Source organism: Aplysia californica, unplaced genomic scaffold (assembly GCF_000002075.1).
Source record: "Aplysia californica isolate F4 #8 unplaced genomic scaffold, AplCal3.0 scaffold00254, whole genome shotgun sequence".
Taxonomy (NCBI): Eukaryota; Metazoa; Mollusca; class Gastropoda; order Aplysiida; family Aplysiidae; genus Aplysia; species Aplysia californica.
The window spans coordinates 838,332-862,230 of record NW_004797524.1 but is presented as its reverse complement, the minus strand read 5'-3'; the positions used below and the strand labels follow the sequence as shown (position 1 = coordinate 862,230).

Sequence of the window (23,899 nt, the reverse complement as noted above, 5' to 3'; positions counted from 1 at the left end):
TTTGGAATTTAGGACTTATGGACTTTGCAGCTAATACAGTCAAAATCTCGCCATCAGTAATATCATTGTGTAAGTCAAAGTGTAATGATTTTGGCCTGTTGCTCTCAATCATATAATCATATTTCATTATTCCTTCTGTCCGTCAGCCTTGTCTTTTAGAGCAAAGAGGGAGTTTTTCAAATGGGTCAAAAGGATTCCGATGGTCAGAAAGAAGATTGAGGCAGAAATGGGCAAAGCTACCAAGGCTGTTGCAGAAAGCATGAACCAATCAGTGGAGGGCTCTTATCTTCACACACTTCCACTCCAGGGTTTACAAGAGGTGAGAGAATAATGTATTGGGAAGTTGACCAACAGTGAAGATGAATATCTATCGTTAGTGATGACTGATAACAAACTTCCACGGAGAAGAATATAGTTTTGTTTCCGGGGAGGGGTGTTGCTGGACCAAAATTGTTTCCCTTTTAAACTTTGATAAAAATGCACCTGCTTATGTTCTGAAAGTTTCAAATTCAGAGGCTGAAAAAAAAGGAATGCTTTTTGCAGCATTAAAATTCATGCATATACTTACTTTATGGTGAATTTACTTTCCTAAAAACTTCTACAATTTTGTTTTCTCTAAAAGGACACGTGTGAACATAAAAGTGTAGATGTTACTTCATGACAATACATGTGTGTGTGCCTAAAGAAAGGTACCAAAAGTCGCCACAGACCATTTTGAGCTACAGGCTGATAATGACAAAAAATCCCTTTTTCTAACCAAAATGTGTTTCGATTAAAAAAATGATAGTTCCACCATTTTTTAACAATGTGTTCAAAGAGTTTTCGTTGATTTGACTTCTAAATATTTTATGGTAAAAATCCGAATTTTGGTACCTTTCTTTAGGCACACACACATATATATTATTTTTGTGTCCAAGAGTATAGTGCAATTCATAACTCTTTTTATAAATAATATAGGCAGTCTTTTTTTTTTATTGGAGCGCTTTTTTTTGGTTCTTTTCCCTGTCCTAAATGTATATTTTTGTGTCTAGTGCTTAATTTTCCCAGTGACAGCTGTAAGATCAAATTTAGCTGTGTGTATTGTGGGGGAGATCAGTTTGCTATATATATCGGTTTACTGTTCTATATATACTGGGTTTGAATTTTCATAAACCAGTGGTGTCAGTAGGACTGTGAAATAACTATTTATATGATCACGCCCTAAGACAGTTCTTAGGCCAGAAAGTTTTCTTTTATGAGGCTGAGAAAGGTTAGGATGTTACATAAAGGGTTAAGAGAACTATTTCATAATCATTCAACTTTGTAATGTGCTGCCTACATGATCAATTAAATATCCCGGGTACTAGCATAGTAATTACTACATCTAGCTCTATACTTTACGCAATGCTTTGTTCGTTTGAGTCACACATATCTATGGACGTAATTGCTGTCAGGTGGATGTTATATATCTGAATGTCTAGTACAGGAATGATTGTCGTGATAATGGTAATATTTATCCCAGAAGCGTACATACTTGCTCATATTTTTAAGACTGCTATCTTGTATCATATCTGGGTCAAGTGGGAAGGCCGAGGTAATGTCAGAGCAGTCGTAGTACATTGCATAAAAGGGGGCAGTCATCTGCCTTTGTCTCCTTGGATTGCAAGGCTAAGGGTTCAAGTGTACTCAGTGTCCTTAGCCCTCTCACATACTTAATGTACCATGTGAGGCTTCTGTTTAAGTATATAACCTGCTGTATGTGCATTTTACAGCTGAGAAAGTCATGTCAGAGGGACTGAATGGTGTTATGAATGGTCATTGTGTTAAGAGGTTGTCTTAATATCGCTGTCTCACTTTTGTCTTTGTAGTGATATGCAGTATCTTTAGGATTATTTATTGGAAAATTTGAAGGGGGGGGGTATATTTGGGCAACGTATCTTTTGTTCAGTAATTTAGTCGTGACTGTTGATAGGGGTCACTGATTTGAGTGGTGTTGGGAATGCAGCTTTAGACAGTGTACATGACCTCTATAGTTCATTCATAATTTTTATAGCACTAGACCCTTGACCATAAACACTTTTATGATTGTACTTTAGACCTTTGGTGGATTGTTCAAAATTGACATTATATTATCATTTCCGTTCTCATGCCCCGCACACACAGGCAAATAAACACAGTGGTAGTGAATAAAATAACATTCTCATATTTGCACAAGATCAACCTTGATACAATTAATACCAAGCAACTTTATAGAAGAATAGTTTACTATGTAACATTTGTCCTCAACATAAAAGAAGATTCCATGTGAATTCTGCTTGTGAGCAGATTCATAACATGAACTTTCTTTTTAATTCTGTACCCTGTGCCATTGTTTACATAATAATACATGCAGCAATGAAAAGCATTTGTATTGCACAAATTCCCGCTCAACAGCAAGCTCTACGCTTAACAATCTATATTATTACCCCATCACACCTGAAACCATTCAGAAACAATCTAAACTTTCTGAGAAGCATACAATGCTTACTACCATTTTATAGGAACAATAATGCTAACATGCTGACAAGGGTGAAGTGAGGAACATTTCTGTAAAGTGCCTTTCCCACCAAGGACAAAACGTTGGTCCTGAGGCTGAACCCCTCGAGTCCGTTACCTCACGATCGCGAGTCCGGTAGCCTTATCACTCGAGTACTGACACGATACAATAGTCCTTGTCTGAACACTGTGTTCCCTCTCAAGACATGGCATCAATTTGTGAAACAATACAGTGTTTCAACCTTTTGCACTGTACATATCATTAAATCTGTATGACATAAGATCTGGCTGGAATAAGTCAGTCTTCCACAATGATCTGCACAATATTTTATTATACACTAGTTTTTTAAGGTGCTTGTACTCTAGAGATACACATTGACTTGAGCACATTCTCATTTTAATGTTGTTCTTCAGATGGGTTTCTATTTCTGTGATGATGACACCAGCTATTTTAACGTTTGCATATAATTATTATATCCCATTACTCTGACACGGCTTTGGTAACACAGATGTAATCAATTTATGTGCAAGAGTGACAGTGGATTGTCTCAGGTTATGTAGATGCAGGTTTTACACGTCCTCAGTGTTGGAGAGTTGGTGTGAGCATTGGGAAGTGGTTCTTTTTTTGAAAATTAAAAAAAAAATTATTTGTACGCTTCTTTGTTTTTGTTTAAGATAAATTTTTTCTTTTTTTCTCCAGTCCGCTTGTATTTGATACCATAGTCATGCAGAACTGACTTTTATCTTTGTTACATTTTTGTCTTTTTAGGCTGAACTTATGGAAGTGCTTGGAAGGTACAAGAAAATGAGTGAGGGCCTTTTTTCTTATAATATTAGTGCTTTTGGGTTTGTGTAATGCTGGTGAATTTTGTAGGTGGTTGGTGGGTGCTCTGGTTTGGTTTGCTCCTGTTTTCCTATCAAAGATCTATCATCATTACCTCTCTTCCGTATCCTCTTTGTTATTTACTATCTGGTAATCCCTAATCTTCCACCCTTATATTACCTACCCCTTGGGGCGGTGCTACTGACTGAAGTTTGTTTAGGCCATTCCCAAAGGGGGGATATTAACCTGTTCTTAGGCACAGTAGAATTGTAAATGGGATGATTCATAGATGTCATGCTCATAACTGTGCCTGAATTGCAACAGGGAACTGCTGCTTTTTCTTTCCGAATCCTTACTATTGTCATTTTCCTCTACATCTTTTAGAGTCGAAGCAGATTTTGTGCTGTTGAAGCTAGAGAGGTGAGCAGAGTAAGTCTGATTCTCTGTAAGGACTTCTCTGTTGACATCCACCCCTTGGCGCTCATATGACCTTATGCAGTTGCAAGCGCCGCAAAACCTACTAAAACAAACACTTATATTATCTTTTTGTATTGCAAGTAACGTTCAACTTTTACCAAAACAAAACTGTTTTTATTTTGTTTTTAATTGATTGAAGCAATGTTTGTAAGTACATTTTAAAAGATGCATTGTCTCTTCTGTTTCCACCCGTGCAATTACAATTATTAGAAAATGTTTCATTATAATTGCCAATAATGTAAGGGCAATAAAAATTATTACCGAGAGGGGAAAAGCTGTGACGCTGTTATTATTGATTTTACAACCATACACTATGGACACTGCCAGTAACTGACACCAGTGACTGGGCTAGTAATTGAGAAGGTTAATATTGTTACTGACTGGACTAGCCATTTGTTTGCTTTTTGGTATATTTCAGCAAATAATACTTGGAAGAAAGGAATGGTGTCAGGAACAGTGTACAGTGGAGATGACAAACTCACTGAGCTCATGGCTAAGGTGAGGGTAAATTTACTGGAGCACGGATATTTTAAAAATCTGCGTTATCCTTTTATTGGGAGAAAATGGATAAACAATCAGTAAAGGGATGAAAAATAGCTCCACTTTTTTTTGTCCTGAACTCAAATTGGGTTGATGAGACCCTAGTATGGAATTTTCCTATTATAGCGGTTGCAAAAATGTTTGTCGGGCTTCTCTTCTCCAGAAATAATCTGTGAAGTGTACTCAACCCCATAGCTTTATGGCACGCAAGTACAGACTTAGACTAGTTGCAAGTTGCTCCTCAAGTCTGTGCCTCATGGGTGATAGATGGGATCAATGGTGCCTATGGCATGATGGGGATTCAAATTTTTTATATATAGAGTAATGTGGTGACTTACTTCAAAGGAATAGCCGAATAAAGCTAGCTTTAAATCATCTATCTGTTCTAAGTTGTAGCAAGCCTTATCTTATACAAAACAAAGTATGGATAGATTTCTTTGTGTTCAGAACAAGCTATTGTGTCTTTTTCAAACATTGAAAGTAGCCCATGGTTATTATGATTCCTGTTTAAGTAAGTGTCCATTGTTCATGAATTCAAATTAATTCTGTTCCACATTAGGCTTTGTTAGGGATGTATTGTTGTCAAATGAACTGTTCATAGCTTTTACTCGCTATTAAAAAATAATTCAATAGCAGCTGTTGCTATCCTTTTGCTATTGTGGTGGAGAATATCTGAATGATTTTATAGTGAGGGTATTAATTCACTTAATTCACTGTAAACAGTGAAAGGGAATCCTTTGGGAAAAATCTGCTCTTTTTTTTTTCTTCCTTTTTTGGTAGAGACGGGCGGGAAGCGCTTTTTCCTTCCCGAGCGAGAAGACCGAGAAGCTGACCTACTTCTCGCCGAGACCGGTCCCGGGAACGAGAAATACTTCCCGTCTCGTGTCTCGAGCAATGCTTCTCGTCTCGTCACCAATTTCTCTTCTCGCCCCGCAGTTTGAGCCGCTCGTTCAGTGAGAAGGCCGGCCGTGGCCTAGATTTCTCTTCTCGCCCCACAGAACGAGCAACTCGTTTAGCGGGAAGGCCGGTCGTTGCGGGGATCTAAACTTAGAATTGCCCTGGTGCACAGGCGCAGGCGGTGAAGGAAAGTAGGGAGACGACCTAGGCCTAGGCTCTGATCAACTCCTCACTCGCCTCGTCTCACCACCCTCTCCCCTCCCTTTCAGTTTCACACACAGGACAGCACGGTGATGGGTGGCACTGTCTGCGCTGTCATTTCTTGCCTCTCACTCTCGTTACTGTTACTCGTTATGTCAAACCAAGGAGCAGTATCACGTCTCGGTACTGAGCAGTAGTTTAGTGCTCGGGCAGCGACGGGAAGGGCATTTCTCACGAGAAACGAGTACTCGGCTCGTCTCGTGCCCACCCCTACTTTTTAGGGATAGTGTTTGTGTAGAGTGAAATCTAATCTGCTTTCACCTTGTGTGCCACATATGTTGTATTACTACGTAAGCTGATGAATGGTTGGGCTGGTGATAAACATTTCACCTAGATTATGTGTAATGCTTTAAATTGCAGTTAGCCTGGCATATATAGTGCCACCACTAGTACATTTGCATCTGCATTATAATGTCCTTTTGGCCTCAGGACTAGAGTGTAAGTTTTGCGCTCCCAGCTGTCAGATCAAGATCTGTAGCTAAAAGCCCACAATGTTCTTTGAGCTATGATTGTTTGTAAATTTAGATTTTTTCGTTTAATAGAAAAAGATACTGACATGAGAAAAGGTGTATAGTAACTCTCTGTCTCTCTCCCTCTCTGTGGCCCCCCCCCCCTCCAAACCGTGTCGCCTGGCTTAATGGCCGTATTTGTCTGTTGGTACCCCATTCCTTACTTCAACAGGCCTCCATCTCTGCTTTGATGTATTAACTCTTTATCTCCGGCAAGCGGCTCCCTGCGGCTTGCGGTCGGAACTAGTGAGCCGCTGGCAGCGCTCAGGCGCATTCCTTTACAACGACTTCAACATCAAATTACTTATTGGCAATTGCCAAAAACATGTCTCTTTTACCAGGATATCATTCATTATATGAATAATTACTATCAAAATAGGCTCACTTATTTTGATTTAATGATTAAGTGATATATATGTTAATAGGGTCCGGCATTGGAGATTGGGAGTTAAAGTTGTAGACCACTGTCGGATTTTATATTTTCAGTGTATGATATAGGTCTGTCCTTATTTCTCTGTGCTTCTGTTACACCCTGCAGCACAGTACCCTCACTGCTCACACATAACATGGTGACCATATGGGCAAACACATGGCTTATAAGTGAAATTAAATAACAACAGAATGAACATTTCTTCTTGGTGTCACAATTACTACTCTTGTATTGCTATATGGGCAAAGGATTTTCAGATTTTCTGCATACTCTCACGAACTCAAAAGTGTAGTTAATAAACAACAAACAAACAAAAAATGTCAATAATTTTGCAGTGTTCTAAATCCAAGAAGAAAGTACAGTACTGGAGGGAACCACAAAAGAAAAAAATGTCTTTCTTCTCTGATTTAGACATATGGCATGTTTGCTTGGGCCAACCCACTTCACCCAGATGTCTTTCCGGATGTGAGAAAAATGGAGGCGGAGGTTGTGCGTATGTGCTGCTCAATGTTCAACGGGGATGAGGAGACCTGTGGGGCTGTCACCTCAGGGGGCACGGAGAGTATAATGTTGGCCTTGCTAGCGTACAGGAACATGGCCCGAGATCGTGGAATCAAAATTCCTGAAATGTGAGTGATGGTCGCAATTTCCTACTATTTTTGTTATATGTTTTAGGAAGAGTCTTATGGTACTTGCAACTCAGTTAGATCATATAAGTGCCAAAGATTAGAGATGCAACAAAGAGAGTAAGAAACATGAAAAAGAAGCTTTGCTTCAGCATTAGAAAAAGCATACAAAAAGAAGATGAAGCATACAAAAGAATTTATAAGATAAGATACATCTTTATTATCTAGATGCTTGCCCATAGGTTTTGTTTCATCACACATGCATGCACGCACGCGCACACCCATTCTCTGTAACACACATCTGTACACATGAACATAATAGTATGATAGAATGCTTTGGCTCTTAAACAGACTCACATTCACATGCATAACATACAAGCAATTATTATTAACAATGATTGTGTTAAGCCAGATACAAAATCAGAGAAGCAGAAAAGCGCTTTATTGGTCCTTATTATATGGAGATTTATTTCTTGATGTAGCTGTAATACCTGTGTAAAAACAATCTTTAGGATCAGATCATCCCTAATTATGTGATGTATAAGCTCACTGGAAGAAAAATCAAAGTGTGCATTGCCTGTTATGAGATGTACTTATTTGATTATTGTTTTATTTTCCAGCATTGTGCCGGTCACAGTCCATGCAGCTTTTGACAAGGTATGACATGTGATGTCTCTCTGTGCCTTTATATTTAGGGTTTATCTTGCTTTGACTGGTAGTGATGTCAGTTTTAGAGTTGCTATTGAAGGATATGTCCTACTGATTTGGAGGGGGGGGGGGGGGGACAAGGCTGAACCTGCTTTAGCGACCGCCAGTTCAAAACAACCACCTGTACAAACGACAATTTTCCCATTTGCCCCCTTACATCTTTTCTATAGTATAATGATCCTGTCCAAGACTACCACTTGTCTAAGACGACCATTTCGCTCCTCAAAAATGGGTTGTTGCCTTGGGCAAGTTCGACTGAATTTTCTTCAGTTTGTGACTTGCTGCATAAGCCTCTTTGCTCTTCTTTCTGTTTTACGATCTAGCTGCCCATTATTGGATAATTTTTAGTGTGAAGATTTAACTGGTGTAATGTGGCTGTTTGTGTGGAGTGTGGCTTCATGACAGGAACTGTCGAGTGTTTATGGGTGCCCTCAATTTGTCTGCTTCTCGTGTTTTATTTTTTCAGTGTTGTTGTTGGTGTAGTCTGTTTATTTGTAAAATATGACTGTTATCGTGCCCTTTTGCGGAAAACCACACAATTTAACAGCAGCAACAACTTTGATCTGAATATTGGGGTTTTTTTAACCTTTTTATGTCTATGATGTGTCATATTGAAGAATGATGAGGCAAATGGATAACAGTAGCTGACCTGATTTGTTCAGTTTTTGTAAAAAAAATAAAGTTTGTTGGAATATTAAATTATGTTCATATATTTGCTCTCGGACTCTCAACCATCGTGGGTTCAAATCCTGTCAAGGCTGATGTTGTGTCCTTGGGAAAGGCACTTCATACCAATTTTCTTCATTTCACTCAGGTGGGAAGTGGTACCTGGTTATAGACAGCGAAAAATCTTGTCAGTTTGTTAGTGTTTTACTTACTTTGCTAGTGTTTTAGCATATGAAATCTGCAGCTCCAGAGAAGTCAAAAATGGTTTTGAGTGTTCTCTAGTTGTTAAGTGTATAGAACTTACGAGGGTTGTAGATATGTGCAACATTGTTATTTTATTTTTAAAAGTGTATATTTGATTTTGGTCTTGTTGCATTTCTCTTCAGGGCGCCAGTTACTTTCACATGAAAATAACTCACATTCCGGTGGACGAAAAGACTCGCATGGTTGACATAGCAGCTATGAAGAGAGCCATTAGCAGGAAGACATGTGTGGTTGGTAATCTGTATGTTGGCACTTGTGTGTTTATGCATTGTAGTAGAGTAGGGTGAAAACAAGAACACCAACATAAAATCAGACCGTAAGTTGCATTTGCTCTGTCCTGTTATGTCTAGACAAAATCTACTTGTATGATGGTACTGTGGGTTGTTGGTAGACATTTCTGTGAGGTCTGCCACTTATATTTCTTTAAGTGCTTCTGTTATCTGGGGTGCTCCTTGTGGAGGTGGCCCTTGCAACCAAAACAGGTCATACAGAAAATTACGCATTTAGTCTTTAGTAAGAGGTTTGTGGTTCGTGCAACACAAACAGGTCATATAAGTGCCGAAGATTAGAGGTGTTACGAGAATGTAACGTACAGAAAAGGGTGGAGAGACCCGAATATTAGATGTTTGACAGGAAAGAAGTAGCAAACCACACTAAATCGCCTGCCAACCACCCATCTGGACATTACTACCCATCTACACAACAGCAGTGGAGAAAATGGCTTACATTAGAACTTCATGAAATAAGGACAAATATATTCCAGTGTGACAAAAACAGGAAGATTCTGTAGTAAATAAATATTAATGATTTAAAATAAATTACATTTAATTTTAGTGATCCCTGTGGGAAAGTTTGAGTTACAATGGCAAATATACATATGTAAATACATGATTACAAATATATACTTCCATAAATACACCAATGCAGAAACATTTCACAAACATGCCCTTGCTGGTTGCCACTGTGCAACGCCCTGTTTTTTTAGCTAGGGTTGTCATGTCTTGTACAGGTTCCACTGTGTATTGCTAGTAAACATCATAGTCTTGATGGTAAGAGAGAGTGTGCAATGAAACAGCTAAGGCTGTGAATTTTGTGTTGTCTTCTCACGTCTACTATCTGTACTCTTGACAATAAAGGGGACTTTCAATTTTTAAAAGATAAACCCTCCCCCCGCAGCGGTTCTACTGACTGAAGTGTCTTTAGGCCATTCCCAAAGGGGGGACATTAATATGTTCTTATGCACAGTAGAATTGTAAATGGGCTGATTCATCAATGTCATGCTCATAACTGTGCCTGAACTGCAACAGGGAACTGCTGCTTTTTCATTCCTAATCCTTACTGTGGTCATTTTCCTCTACTTCTTTTTTATGTTTGTCACACTCTTGTGACTCTCCTTTCCCAGGGTGCCTTGATAGTGTGCAGTTACGACCGCCGTAAAAACTCGACTCTCACCTGTAGAGTTATTGAAGATGAGCAAGAGTTACTAAGATTTTTAATCTTAGAATTTTTTACTATTGAATTTACTAGTTATTTACCGTGGGCATGTTACATATCAGATTTTTATGGATCAAAATGTTTCCATATTGTATAAAAAGATCTGTTGCAATCCAAATGTTATAATTATTTTGTTTTAAAAGCTCTGCAGGTTTTATGCCTTGCAACAGATCCAAGGTTGTGGTGTGTGGGTGGTTGACGGGTGCTTTGATGTGGTTTGCTCCTTCTTTCCTAAAGGACGTCTATCGTCCTTGCCTTTTTCCTCCCTCTTTTATTTGTATGTTACACTCTAGTAACAATTCTAATCTTCAGCACTTATATGAACTGATTTTGACTCTTACTAAAACTGAAAAGGATGTGGTATTCATGTCTTGACATAATGTATGTACTTTCCCTCCACTCATGTACCTACCAGCTGGTGGCATCAGCTCCACAGTTCCCTCATGGCATCATTGACCCAGTTCAAGAAGTGGCAAAGGTAAGGAAGGCGTTTGGAGTTATTTGAATGTCATGTGCTTTTGTTAAACTGATTGAAACAAATTTACCTGGTCTCGGGTGTTTCTTTTTTGGTTCAGACTAAACTACAGTCTAGCCACACATAACAAAACACGCACGTATCGAACCGATTTTCGGGTCCCAAATTTTTTCTATTACATGTATATTCTTTGTATTTAAAACACGTTCATCACAAAATTCGACCATAAAGAAAAGATGAGTGTTTCACTGATTTTGATGTGTGTGTGCGTGTTAGACTGTATACATCGGCTCAGCTTTCCTAGTAAAGGGATCAGTTTGTGACTTGGTGCAGAAGCCTTTTCACTTTTTCTTCTATTTCTCTATTTAGCAGCGCGTCTGAAAATATACGGCCCAGTTGGTTACTCTTTTACTTCAGAGACAGTCTGATGATGGTCATTTGGGGTATCTAACGTATGAATTGTAATGTTTATCAGTAAATGAGATGCAAATAGATATATTAATTTTTTGTTCTTGTGAGAATAATCTCATTATTGGTGATTGCAGATTGGGAGGATGTTATCAAAGAGATTTCGATAAATAGATATTGCTAAAAGAGAGTTCACAAATCTATTAAGTTTTATATTTTCATCTCCATTTTTAAAAGTAAGATTACATTTTTTGTATTGATAACATGTTATAGTAGAGGTAGAAATGATTATGGTGGCTGCATACCATCGCACATAATAAAACAAGAACTTTCTTTATCTCTGGATGGGCAAGATGTGATAAGACAAGTGCGAATGACCTTTGCTGTGACATTGTAAGCTTGAATGATTGACACATGCTTTGAGAGCAGAGCTCTTTATCATATAAGTAATAGGTGAGGACACAATGTATAACTTGTGTTATCTATCATCGTTAAAAAGATTTTTTGAAGTTTTAAGAAGGAGTAGTATGTATTGTGGCTGTGTGTCTAAGATTATTTAGACCTGCATGTTTGCCAACAATTGTCTGAAATCCGACAGTTGCAACCCGACCTGCGAGCCGGCAGATGCTATCGCTACGCCCACCTGTATTAGTCAATGTGCGAAGTGCGAGGCCTTGCCGACTGCCAGCGCCCCCTTTTTCTTCCAGCGTTTCCGACATAAACCTGAGTACAAATACGAATACGAAAATGGACGACAACTTAAATTATCTAATTTCAGTTTCGTGCTTGAGCGGCTATTTTGAATTTCGTCTGTTGACTGATTGTTCAGATCATGTGAACAGTGGATTCATTCAAGTCCGACTCACTTGTTCTACTAGATCTAGATCTAGATTTATAGATCATTATTGGCCTCAATGGAGGATTCATATTCCAATTCTATTGTGTCAAACCCTATCATAGGTTGTGCTGTAATATTAATGAATGTTGGTAAAAAGCATTCATTTCATCAAGTGCGTGAACAGCTTTTAACACCCTATGTGCCTCCTAGAACGCTCAGATCATCAAGTTACAAAACAACCCTTGTTGTGCCTAAAATAAATTACAAATCATATGGCCAACGCTCTTTTTCATATTTTGCTCCACTTGTTTGGAATAGGCTTCCAAAAACTATCAGAGAAGCAGAAAATCTAGAAATTTTTAAGAAGAAACTAAAATCATTTCTATTTTCATCATATTTCGATTAGACAGAAGGCATCCGAGCTGTAGATCGTTGTGAGTTTGTATGTGCGTATGTGCATATGTACGTATGTGTGTGTGGTGCGTGTGTGAGTGAATATGTGTTTGCATGAGTATGTAACACTATGTACCTTTAAAATTGATTTGTAAATCCATAATATGTATCATGTTAAGCGCATAGAGCATTGCATAAGTGGATATGCGCTATATAAATGCAATCCATTATTTATTATTATTATTAATGCGAATTTTTATTTAGAATCTATCTAGAATATCTAAATCTCTAGACTCAGCTGAGTCCCTCTGTTTGGATTCGGATACGGATTTCTTGTTTAAGGTCTAGATCTATTCCTATTCACCCCTTGATCTAGATTTATTTAGATTACTAGATTCTAGATCTATAGATCTAGATTAGATCTAGATCTATATGGAGGATTCCATTTCTATTGCGTTATTGTATCAAACCCAATTATGTAGCAATGTAGGCCATATTATTTATGCTCTTTGTTTGTTTTGGAGTGTGGGGTTTTTTTTTTTGGGGGGGGAGGGGGGTTGTTTTTTTCGTTTTGGACTTGTGCTGGACGTTTTACATGAGGGCTGTTGCAGGTTCTATTTTGGAGTAGGGTTAGGGTTAGATCTAGGTCTCTTCTTCATTGTGTTTGTTGGGATGGTCGCTCGTTATTCGGAAGTCCTATTGTGACACCCACAAAAGCTCAGAGGGAGGGCGCCAAATTTTCAGACAATCTGGTTGAGGCTCACATGCAGGTCTAATTATTGGAAATGAGCATGGGTAACTAATTAATTTGTCAGTTTTGTATCATCTGTTTGAGTTTGCTGGGGTAAGAACAGTTTTCTTTGTACTGTTGTAGTGACAGTAGCAATACAAATTTGTTTTGTTTCTTGTGTGCTACAAAGCATTGATTGCAGTAATTTGTGTGCTATAGTAGAAGGTCAATGGATGACAAGTAGATCATATTTCTTTTCTGTCCAATGATTTCTAGACTTTTAGCTCTCACATTGGCTGAAGATATGCCGTTAACTCAGTTGGTATCATGCTGGGTTATTGTGGGGATGACCCTACTGTGAATTCCCATTGGGACTTTCTTGAACCTGGGCTAATTACAGAGGTGTCAAGTTTCCAGATAAATCCGGAAATGCAGATTTCTGAAACTATCCTCATTTTGCTGGACTTTTAAATTCAAGATATATTAAACAAATATGATTTATGAATTTTTTGCCTTTGTGCGTGCGTTTCTAAAGCTTCTGAACAGTTCAGGTTTTTTTTTCTGTAGCCTATTGTCACCTCTGAGCTTTTAGAGAGTTTTCGAGTCACTCCGCTGACTTGTGACTTGGCTCACTCCTGTTAGAGGTGAATGTTGTATTCGAAGGTTGTGCCTTTTATATAACCTAACAATATGGAAAGGGGGCACAGTGCTCATATAATTACTAATTTTTTTGGCTGAGATTACGTTGTTAACTGTGAAGCGTCAATATGCTACCATGCATGATGTGGTCTACACAATGTTTAGCCGCACCCCCCCCCCCCAATCCATCCATCCTCCCTTTCTTTCTTTTTTTTTTCTTTTCCTTTTTTGTGTGAACTATAGTAGTTTTTATTTGGTTGTGGTTTGTGTCCACAGCTTGGAGAGAAATATGGCATCCCTGTGCATGTGGACTGTTGTCTTGGAGGCTTCCTCTTGCCATTCATGGATAAAGCTGGCTTTCCATTGAAGCCATTTGACTTCCGTGTGCCTGGTGTGACCAGTATATCAGCCGATACTCACAAGGTTAGGACAGGACCTTGGTTGCTGTGTATGAGTGTGTGTGTGTGTGTGGGGGGGTGTGTGTGTGTGTGTGTGTGTGTGTATGTGTGACCAGTGTATCACTTGATACTCACAAGTTAAGACCTTGGTTCGTGTGTCTGAATGTGGGTGGTTGGCGGGTGCACTGGTGTGGTGGTTCTCTCCTTTGATATCAAACATCTGTCGTCCTTGTCTTTCCTCTTTCTTTTTCTGTTTTTTGTTTTTGTTACTCTTTTAACACATCTAATCTTCTGCACTTATTGGACCCAAGTTGGTTGTAAGTGCCATAAAACTCTTTCTGAAACAGTGTCAGAGTGTGCGTGTGTGTTTTTTTTTGGGGGGGGAGGTGTTAGTGCTGTGACCAGTATATCAACTTATGCTCTCAAGGTTAGGACTTTATTTGGGGAGTGTGTGTGTGTGTGGGGGGGGGGGGGGGGGATGCTGGTGAAGTTTAGGTCAAAATGGCTCTAACTTCCAGATCGTATGTGGATATTGTTGAGGGTGGGGGGAAGGAGGATGACATACCTTAGGTAATATGGCTCCATTAAGATAGATGGGTTGTTAGTCTTTTGGGCTTTACTGTGGGATCTGCTTCTTCATTTCTTGTTATTCCTCCTTTTGTTCGTGTGAAAATCCTTTAAAAATCTTGATGTAGAGAGGCTAGGCAAAAATTATTATTACCTTGCTGCTTACTACAGACTAGTCTGTCTGTCTGTCTGTTTTTCTTTCTCTTTCTCTATCTGTCTGTCTGTCTTTCTCTCTCTCTCTTTGTGGGTGGTTTGCGGGTGCTCTGGTGTGGTTTGCTTCTTCTTTCCTATCAAACATCTATCATCCTTATCTCCCCTTCTTCTTTATTATGTTTGTTACTCTCTTGTAACACCTCTAATCTTTTGGCGCTCATATGACCTTATGCAGTTGCGAGCGCCGTAAAACCTCTACTAAAACTAAACGCTCTCCCTTTTTCTGTTTTTTTTAATGCAAGTATTTTTATGCCCCCATCGACAAAGTTTCCCCCTCTCTACATCTCTTCTTCCTTCGTTCCCACTCTCTCTCTTTCTCTTTGCGAGCGCCGTAAAACCCTATACTATACTATCTCTCTTTCTCTCTCTCTCTCCCTCCCTCCCTCTCTCTCTCTCCCTCCCTCCCTCTCTCTCTCTCCCTCCCTCCCTCTCTCTCTCTCCCTCTATCTCTCTCCCTCTATCTCTGTCTCTGTCTCTCTCTGTCTCTCTCTCTCTCTCTCTCTCTCTCTCTCTCTCTCTCTCTCTCTCTCTCTCTCTCTCTCTCTCTCTCTCTCTCTCTCTCACACACACACACACACACACACACAGAGCAAGGTGGTAGATGCTTACACAAAAGACTCCAAAGAAACCCCAATCCTTTTGTTCTTGTTCCTTGTTGACTGGGATGTTTATGTTCTTGTCCACAGTACGGCTTTGCTCCCAAGGGTTCTTCTGTGATAATGTATCGCAACAAAGAGTTGAGATCTCGCCAGTTCTTTGTGCAGCCTGACTGGACAGGTGGCATCTACGCCTCACCCACTTTTGCAGGTTGTTAAATTATCAATTTTTTTTCTTCTTTTGTTAGGGTAGTGGAATATTTAGATTGAATATATTGACTTATGAAAACAAAATTGTTTGAAGTGCCATGACCATTGTTTTGAATTAATCAGGATTTAAAATTTTGGCTTTTTGTAGTTTAAAATAGTTGTTGTATGTAACTTAATTATGGCATAGCATTATTTCTTAAATTTTGTTAATTTTTTTCCAATTTTACATGTCCGCTGTGTCTTGATTTTGTTTAAATGTTCAGTGTTTTTTAGCTTTTTTAACTCATTCGCTACGCCGAGCCGTGGGGGGGCGGCACGGCTAAAGTGCCGTCAGTACGCTAAGCTGCCCTCGGCGGCTCGAGAACCAATCTTCAATTTTAGCTCAGATTCTCTTCCAATCCACATATCCATGTTAAAATAAAGGTCATAATATAATGTTGACTTCTGGGTCAAGCATTTCCACTGAACATCGGAAATTTAGATTCAGTTTTGAAACGCGATTTCGTAGTTTATTCGACTTTGTTTTATCGCGATGCCAAAATTATAGCCCCGACACCAGTCTTAGTAATTTTACACTACAAAATCTATAATTATTTTGCCCACTAAAGAAATGTTTGACTTTTTTATAATATTGATACAATTGGACTCATATTGCCATTGCACTGTTATTGAGAAATCAATATTTTTGAGTGCTAGATCTAGATATAGATCTAGGTCTAGATCTAAATTGTCAAAATATTTTTTTCTCACCAAAATCACTACTTTTTGATGAAATTACACAAAAAGTGCCACTCAAGACATGTATTAGTTTATTCCAAATGCAATTCTGAATAATTCCACATAACATACGAGTGGGTTTTTTTCTGTTTGTGATCGTTTTTCAAGATTATAAAATTTTACTTTTTTTTTTCAATATCGGATGTTATGATCCAAATGTACAAATATTATGGATTGTATGTAAATAACAGCAAACTTTTCAATATTTTCCAGTTCTATATTTATTTATGGTTATTTTGATGTATCATTTGACTAGGTGCAAACATGTTTCACCAAAGATTAGTAATATTTTATTTTCAAATTTTATCCGCATCCATTCAAAATTGCGTTGCATAATCGCCTCTTACAGGAACCAAAGTTAAAAAATACATAAATAAACATTACAGATGTATTCTACAAACCATACTGAAAATATTGGTATATAATACGTTGGTATTTATTTGAATTTGTGGCCCCAAAGACCTTTTAACTGCCCACTAGTCATCATCTCATTTCGCCCCCCCGAAAAAAATCCGTCCACAAGCCGAAAATAATACATAGCGAATGAGTTAAAATGAACTCTTTGCACCTTGATTTTGTACATATATTCAGTGTTGTTTACATGTTTTTGATTTTGCCAGGCAGCAGAGCAGGAGCCATCATCGCTGCTTGTTGGGCCACAATGATGCACTTTGGAGAAGAGGGCTACGTGGACTCCACGCGCAGAATTGTGTCGACAGCACGCTACATTTCCAGCAAGTGTGTACTTGGTTATTGTGGTTTTTTAAAACTTATTTGTTTTTTTAATAGCGGAGTGCATGTTGTGTCATATGGGGGCTCAGTAGCTCAACTTGTATGATGTTCACTCGTCAACCCAGAGGTCTGGAGTTCAATCCTCAGCTGAGAAAGTTTTTCTTATGTGGTTGAATTGATTTACTCATGTGAAATTTTTTTTTCTGTGTGAATGATGTATTACTCTTAGTAAGAATGTCATCGATTTAAAGCGCTGAGAGCTTATACGTGTATGGAATAGAGCGCTATATAAATGCAGTCTATTATTATATCAAGTTTTGTCTAAGTCTTACCTCTTTCTGTGTGTGAGTAAGTATGGCTTGCTTTGTATCATATGTACTGAACCTGTTTTAGACCTACATGTTTCAAGTTAGTGTCACAGCATGTAAGTATGTCAGTCCAAGTCAGATGGATGTAAATGTTAAAACTTTCCTTTAAAAAAAAAAAAAAAAAAACTACAGTGGAATCCTTTTATAACGAGGGGGGGGGGGGGGGGGAACTGGTACGAAATGTCCGTAATAGCAAGATTCTCGTTATAAGGGATCCAGCAATAAATTCAAAGGAAGTGATAAAGTAGGCCTAATCTATGAATTTGGTGTTCTGTTTATTTTGTTTTTGTTATCTCCCCTGATGATGATTTTGCCCAGCATGACCTCTTGGTCTTATTTGATCAAAAATCGAATCAGGTTTCTTTCTCTAGCGTTAACGATGTTGATAGCTCGGCGTTGGCGATCAGAAAGAAAGTTCTCAAGGCTAACTCGTCCGCTGTGTTTTCCCCCCACCCCACCACACCCTGTGGTGTGTTTCCGTGTCAGCTTTGGCTCGTCGCACCAAATCACTGTAACCTCTCCATCCCTGCATCGGAGAAGTGAGAGGCATGGTAGACCTAGATAATCTAGACTAGGCTGGCATATCACGCAATGAGTTCTGCTTCACAACGGCTTGTCACACCCTCCCCACTGATTCGCTCTGGCCTTCATTGTTGGCACACATGGGCTCTCCCATTCTTTGTTTCGCTTTATCACCAACAAGTTTCTCAACTGGCGAGGTTTTACATGTATAAATGGCCTATGTGCTGTGCACAGCAGCAGCAATATTCCGCTATAACTGACTCTCACGTTTATCTGATTGTGCTATAGCAGTATTTTATTTACAAAGATAAAGAAGGGAAAAAAACAGGGTTTTAAAATAGTGTCTTTATAACAGACTTCTCGTTATTTCAGGACTCATTATAAGTAGACATCACTGTAGTGCTTTTTATATTCATGTCTACATGTCATCAATGGAGTAAGAAAGCGTAAGAAAGTATTGAAGAAATTACATTTGTAGTTCTCCCCATGTATACAAAAAGATCCTTCTTGTTACCGCTTTTATTTTGAAATGTAACAGAAGATTTTAAAAATTGGACACATCAGTTAACAATTATTTTACTCTATATATACTAAACTTGGTTTCAGAGGCTGTGTACTATGGAGTGTACATTTTTAATTTATCTAATGGCTTTTCCTTTAGGTTGAAAGCTGTTGAAGGAATCTTTGTCTTTGGAGAACCGGAGGTCTCTGTGGTTGGTATTGGCTCAGACGATTTCAATGTATTCCGACTCTTTGATGCTTTGGTAGAAAAGGGCTGGAACCTGAACTCCTTGCAGTTTCCCTCTAGGTTTGTATGTTTTGTTTTTTATCTTTTTGCAGAAGCAAATTTTCTTTGCATGAGCTATGTGGAAACTTGCATAAACATAGAATGAATATAATCCGCTGCTTCTTTTGTTACAAAGAGCTGGATTACCATGATTTGGTTTAAAAGTGTTTGAATTTTAAACTATTGCTTTTTTTGTTTAGGTTGCTTGGACTGCTGATAAAATTTAAATAAAAGATTTTTCATAGTGATTGTCTTATGCTAGGACATTTGAAGATGATGAAGATGTTGGATAATTCCAGATATTCACATTCTCAATGCCTGTCTTTTGATTGTCTATGATTTGTGCATTTTCTATGCTTGTCTTTTCATTCCCTCTGAATGACGACTTACCATTCCATTCCATTTCAGTCTGCATTTGTGTGTGACGCTGCCTGTCACTCAGCCGGGAGTTGCTGACTCCTTTGTGAAGGATGTGGTGGAGAGTGTGGCAGTGATCATGAAGGACCCCAAGGCAGAATGTGGAGGAGCTGTAAGGAATAGATTTGTTTGTATCCGTCATGGTAGCCATGACAATGATGTTTGTGCTGATAGAAAATATAATACAGTCGAACCTGCCTTAACGGAAACCTGTGTAAAACGGAAACCTGTCTAATCGGAATCTCCTCGCTCCCCCCTTGATATATTCCTCTTTAATTACCTTTATAAAACGGAAACCTGTCCAACGTGGAAACGGAAAGAAAAATCCGCTCCCTTCCGATGGTTTCACCTGTCTAAGACGGAAAATGCTTTGCCCGCTCCGCCCTGATTTGAAACAAAACTCGCAAGTTTGGTTCCGCCGGCTCTAAACTTAACGCCATGGCCATGCCGCTGGGCAAGGAAGGGGAGTAGGGGTGAAATGGGGGTAGAAGTTACCCCATCATGTGAGCCCTGAGTGATGCAGATGGTCAGTGTAGTGTGGGTGTGATATCTCACGACTGCCTGTGAGAGCGCTCGAGTAGCGAGCCACTACGGAAACTCCTGGGTAACCAGAAGCCAGAGGTGTGAAATTAGATTGACCAATGCCTGCCGCCCTGATCGTATGGCCAGCAGAGAAAAGAGTTCCTCGAACCGTTGTTACATGATGGCAGTGACGGGTGGCAATGGTGGGTGGGACTGAGGGTGGAAGCCAAGAAGATGTTCAAACGTTTCTGTTTGTAATAGGTCAAACAGTGGTCCTATGAAAGGCAAGCACTGGTGGTAATTGGATAAGTAAGACTGACACATGTCACTATCAGACAGGATAGCAGCTGAGAGGTGTGAAGTTTTGACCTCTGCTTGCCGATCGGACAAGCGATCCTTGATCCCACGGCTGGGCCTTTGAACCCCCCCTTCCCCAACCTCCACCTCCCCCCTAAATTCCCCTGTCTAAGACGCAATATGTCTAAGACGGAATTTTTTTCAAGCTCCCTTGTGATTCCGTCTTACACAGGTTCGACTGTATATATAAAAATCTCTTTTTCATAGTTTATATCTATATGCGAATAATAATGAGAATGAAGCCCACAGGCCAACTGAAGAGATCTTTTTCTGCAGGTCCACTTGAACTGCTTGAATTTTTTAAATGTAAAAACGTGTGTGTGGAGGGTTTGGAGGAAGGATGCTTGACGAGTGCTTCTCATCTTGACCCACCGTATCTGTAGAGTTTGTTTTAAAAGTTGGCCACTGTGTAAACCAAGAGAAAATCATGGTGAGAAAATAAATACAAGTATCATGGGATGTTGACAGTCTCTTGAAACAGGCTTTCAAAGGCCATTTTCAACTCTCTAAGAGCACTAACTTTCAATTTCTTCTGGGGCCTTTGCTGCCTGAACCCGGACTGGGAGCTGTCCCCAGACCCTGTGGGCGGCCTCAGTGGCCCCCAGACCCCATGCGTAGAATTTTTCCGTACTTTTCTGCTTTGTTGGTTGGAAGCACTGCACATCCAGAAGTTCCAGATTTTCAATAAGGTCCACTCATAAAGTGGGAAGACATGGAATAATATCAAGAGGCTTGTCCGCAATAGGGGAAGGTGAAAGTTTGTTTTTAGGGGGGTACAGGGTGAGAAAGGCAGTGATGATGATGACTCTTATAAGTTATGCCTTTCTTTTCACAGGGCGCTATTTATGGCATGGCTCAAAGTATTCCTGATCGCAGCTTGGTCAATGAGATTGCAAGAGCATTCCTGGATGCCTGCTACATCACTGAAAATCCATCCGTTGCTAATGGCGCAGCTACCAATGGGACTGTGGGCAACGGTGATGTTGCAAAAGCTTGAAGGAGTGGCTGGGGAAGAAGTTAAACTGGCGTCGCATAATTTTTCCATGACATAGGATACGAGAGGAGAGAACTCTGTGTCACTTCTGGGACCACACTAGTATTGCCAGAGTTGCCTTTTTGTTGGTCGGTTGATATGGGGTGGGAAATTAATGCCATTTCTGTCCTTGAACTTGGGTTTTTGTTTGTTTTTGTTTCTTCATCATTTTGATCAATGCAATGCCCGTGCTGGCATGTGAGATTCTCTCTTGGGGAAACCTCGAGTGAAGTGATGCTCAGTGTCTTGGAGGGTGGATGTATATTGTCATGGCCAAAAAGCATTTCGTCTCAGGTAACATTTTGTTTGTTTGTATTATGTAATGTACATTTCTATTTTTAGAGTTCTGCATATTTATTAAGTCATTGTCATGGTAAGTCAATAAGGCAGGTTGCTATATCTGAGTCTGGTTGACTTGTGGTCGAGTGTGTCTATGTTGCTGGTTCTGATTTTTGATTGACAATCTTGCTTTACTCAATATTTGGATATCAAGAATGTTTACTTAAAAGGGACAAAGTTTTTATCAGATTTTATTCTATCAGTACTAGAAAAACTATTTCTACACTTGAACAATTCATTTTTAAACCTCTTTATTTTCAAAAGCTATACTGTAATTTTGATGTTGCAAGCACTTTTCCTTTTTATTGCATAAAATGTTTGCCTGTGATTTCATATTTCAATGATAGCCCTATTTATCTTCAATTTTTGGAGCGACCCCCCCCCCCCCCCCCCCAGACAAAGCTTCTGAAATAAGAGACCAACTTACCATTCATCATTCATTAGAAAATCAAAATACTTGTTTTTGCACAAGTGTTTGGGGAGAAAAAAATGTTTTCGATAATGTAGTTTTGGGTATAGAGGTGCTTATGTTTTTTAAAATCCTGTTGATTTCACGAACATACTAATATTGTCATTGAATTCTTTTGGGGACAGAGACATTTGTCAAAATGTCAGTTGTTTATTTAGTGGAGATAAGAGATTGCTACTTGTTGTTGACAAAGGACTGAACAAGGTGTTAGAACATACATGGAGTTCCATTTTTCACCTCTTCTATTGTTCTTGAGATTTTGTTTTTCCTGTTGTCTTTTCTATCACCATGCTTTATGACAACTTAAACAATTTATGGCTTTTTACAAACTCTGGCTTTATAATAACTTGGGGTTAAACGTACCAATTGTCTTTTCTTTTTTTTAAAATCAAGAGTGTCACCTGAAAATGTCGATCTTGTTTGTCAGTACTCAGGGCAAGAATTACCACTCCCATCAACAAGCACAGACAATGCTGTCTTGCCTCCTGTGTATGTGACAAGCTTGTTTGGGCAATATATTCTTACACAACGTGTTAAGGATATTGTGAGATCCATAACATCAGAAGTGTAAATCACCTATCTAATCTCTTGTTCTTTTGTAACTTTAAACTCACTCAACTCTGTTCTATATCAGAGTGCTAACACATTTAAACTCTTTATTCTTGGTTTTGGAATTTAACTAAAACAGCAAGATATATCTCTCCTATTAGGAACGGATTAACGTCACAAAAAAGTTGATGAGAACTTTGAAATAAACAAGTAGGCCTACGTGAATGCAAGTGCCGGTTTTGACAAGGTGAAAAATGGTAAGAAAAGAGCTCATGTGGTGACATGTATTTTCAGCCTTGTTGACTGATACTGTATCCATTATTCCTGTATGAGATGTTCAGATGAGATGTATGTCGCACATGTTTTTTTGGTTTAAAAAAAAAGAAAAATTTCATTTTTGGAAGTGAATCTAAGTCATTTTTACATGCAGATGTGATTGTGGAAGTAGTGAAGTAAGGCTGAGGTGGGAAAGGTTTGTAATCTGTGTTATGTACAGCAAAGATGTAAATGTTTGTAGAGGTAGCATCATGGTTGGGGCTGGAGAAGAACAGTTCAGGAAGAACAGACAAGGACTTCTTACTCAGGTGGCTTTCTTTGGAAGTGTGCGGCAAATGTAGTGGAACCGCTGCAATGCTCATATTTGACATATCACGCTCTAAGTGACATGATAATACTCAGCTGTGGATTTGAATTAAGCTGTCCTGTTACAGTTAAATAAATGATAAGGATGTAACTATTGCAACTAAAATTGACACGGTTTTTATTTACTTATTATTATTATTATTTTTTTAGTTGAATGTCTCTACTGTTATCTATTCATTGTTGTAATCCTTGAAGAGACGTGCCCCACAGGTCAGATGGGTGTTGATTTAACAGACACTGATTTAGGTACATGCAATACTCATAAGTTTATCTGATCATGCTCTGTGCCTGTTTAGTGGGCAGATTTGATATCACCAGGAGGAACCTTTCAACCCAATTCCATGTATGCATATATATATGTTTTTACATATATTAAATCTTTCAGAATGACCCTATATGTATTGGATATACAGTCGAACTTGATCAAGTTGATGACCTATTGTCAAGGAGAAGAAAAGTGGTCCTCTTAGACAAGTGGTCCTCTTGGACAATGTCACTATAACGAAGAAAAATATGAAGGAAGTGGAGGGCAAGTGGGAAGTTGTCTTTTGTACAGAAGATTGTCTTTGACAACTAGTCGTTAGAGCAAGTTCGACTGTTGACACACACACAAACAGCACACATACACGCACATGTGATATATATATATATATATATATATATATATATATATATATATATTATATATATATATGTATGTATATAAATC

At 38.8% G+C, this 23,899-nt stretch overlaps 1 protein-coding gene across 1 annotated transcript in view; it reads left to right on the top strand.

The window, feature by feature from the left end:
* LOC101856811 (sphingosine-1-phosphate lyase 1) overlaps nucleotides 1-23,696 on the top strand; it is a 31,248-nt gene extending 7,552 nt beyond the window's left edge. Inside the window, exons 3-15 of the mRNA XM_005100645.3 lie at nucleotides 147-319; nucleotides 3,284-3,323; nucleotides 4,233-4,312; nucleotides 6,863-7,080; nucleotides 7,698-7,734; nucleotides 8,838-8,945; nucleotides 10,625-10,687; nucleotides 13,969-14,115; nucleotides 15,557-15,677; nucleotides 17,074-17,191; nucleotides 18,737-18,883; nucleotides 19,271-19,391; nucleotides 20,994-23,696. Coding sequence (XP_005100702.2) covers nucleotides 147-319; nucleotides 3,284-3,323; nucleotides 4,233-4,312; nucleotides 6,863-7,080; nucleotides 7,698-7,734; nucleotides 8,838-8,945; nucleotides 10,625-10,687; nucleotides 13,969-14,115; nucleotides 15,557-15,677; nucleotides 17,074-17,191; nucleotides 18,737-18,883; nucleotides 19,271-19,391; nucleotides 20,994-21,155 — 1,535 coding nt within the window. The 3' untranslated portion in view covers nucleotides 21,156-23,696. The remainder of the gene's footprint in view (nucleotides 1-146; nucleotides 320-3,283; nucleotides 3,324-4,232; nucleotides 4,313-6,862; nucleotides 7,081-7,697; nucleotides 7,735-8,837; nucleotides 8,946-10,624; nucleotides 10,688-13,968; nucleotides 14,116-15,556; nucleotides 15,678-17,073; nucleotides 17,192-18,736; nucleotides 18,884-19,270; nucleotides 19,392-20,993) is intronic.
* Nucleotides 23,697-23,899: the final 203 nt, after the last annotated feature.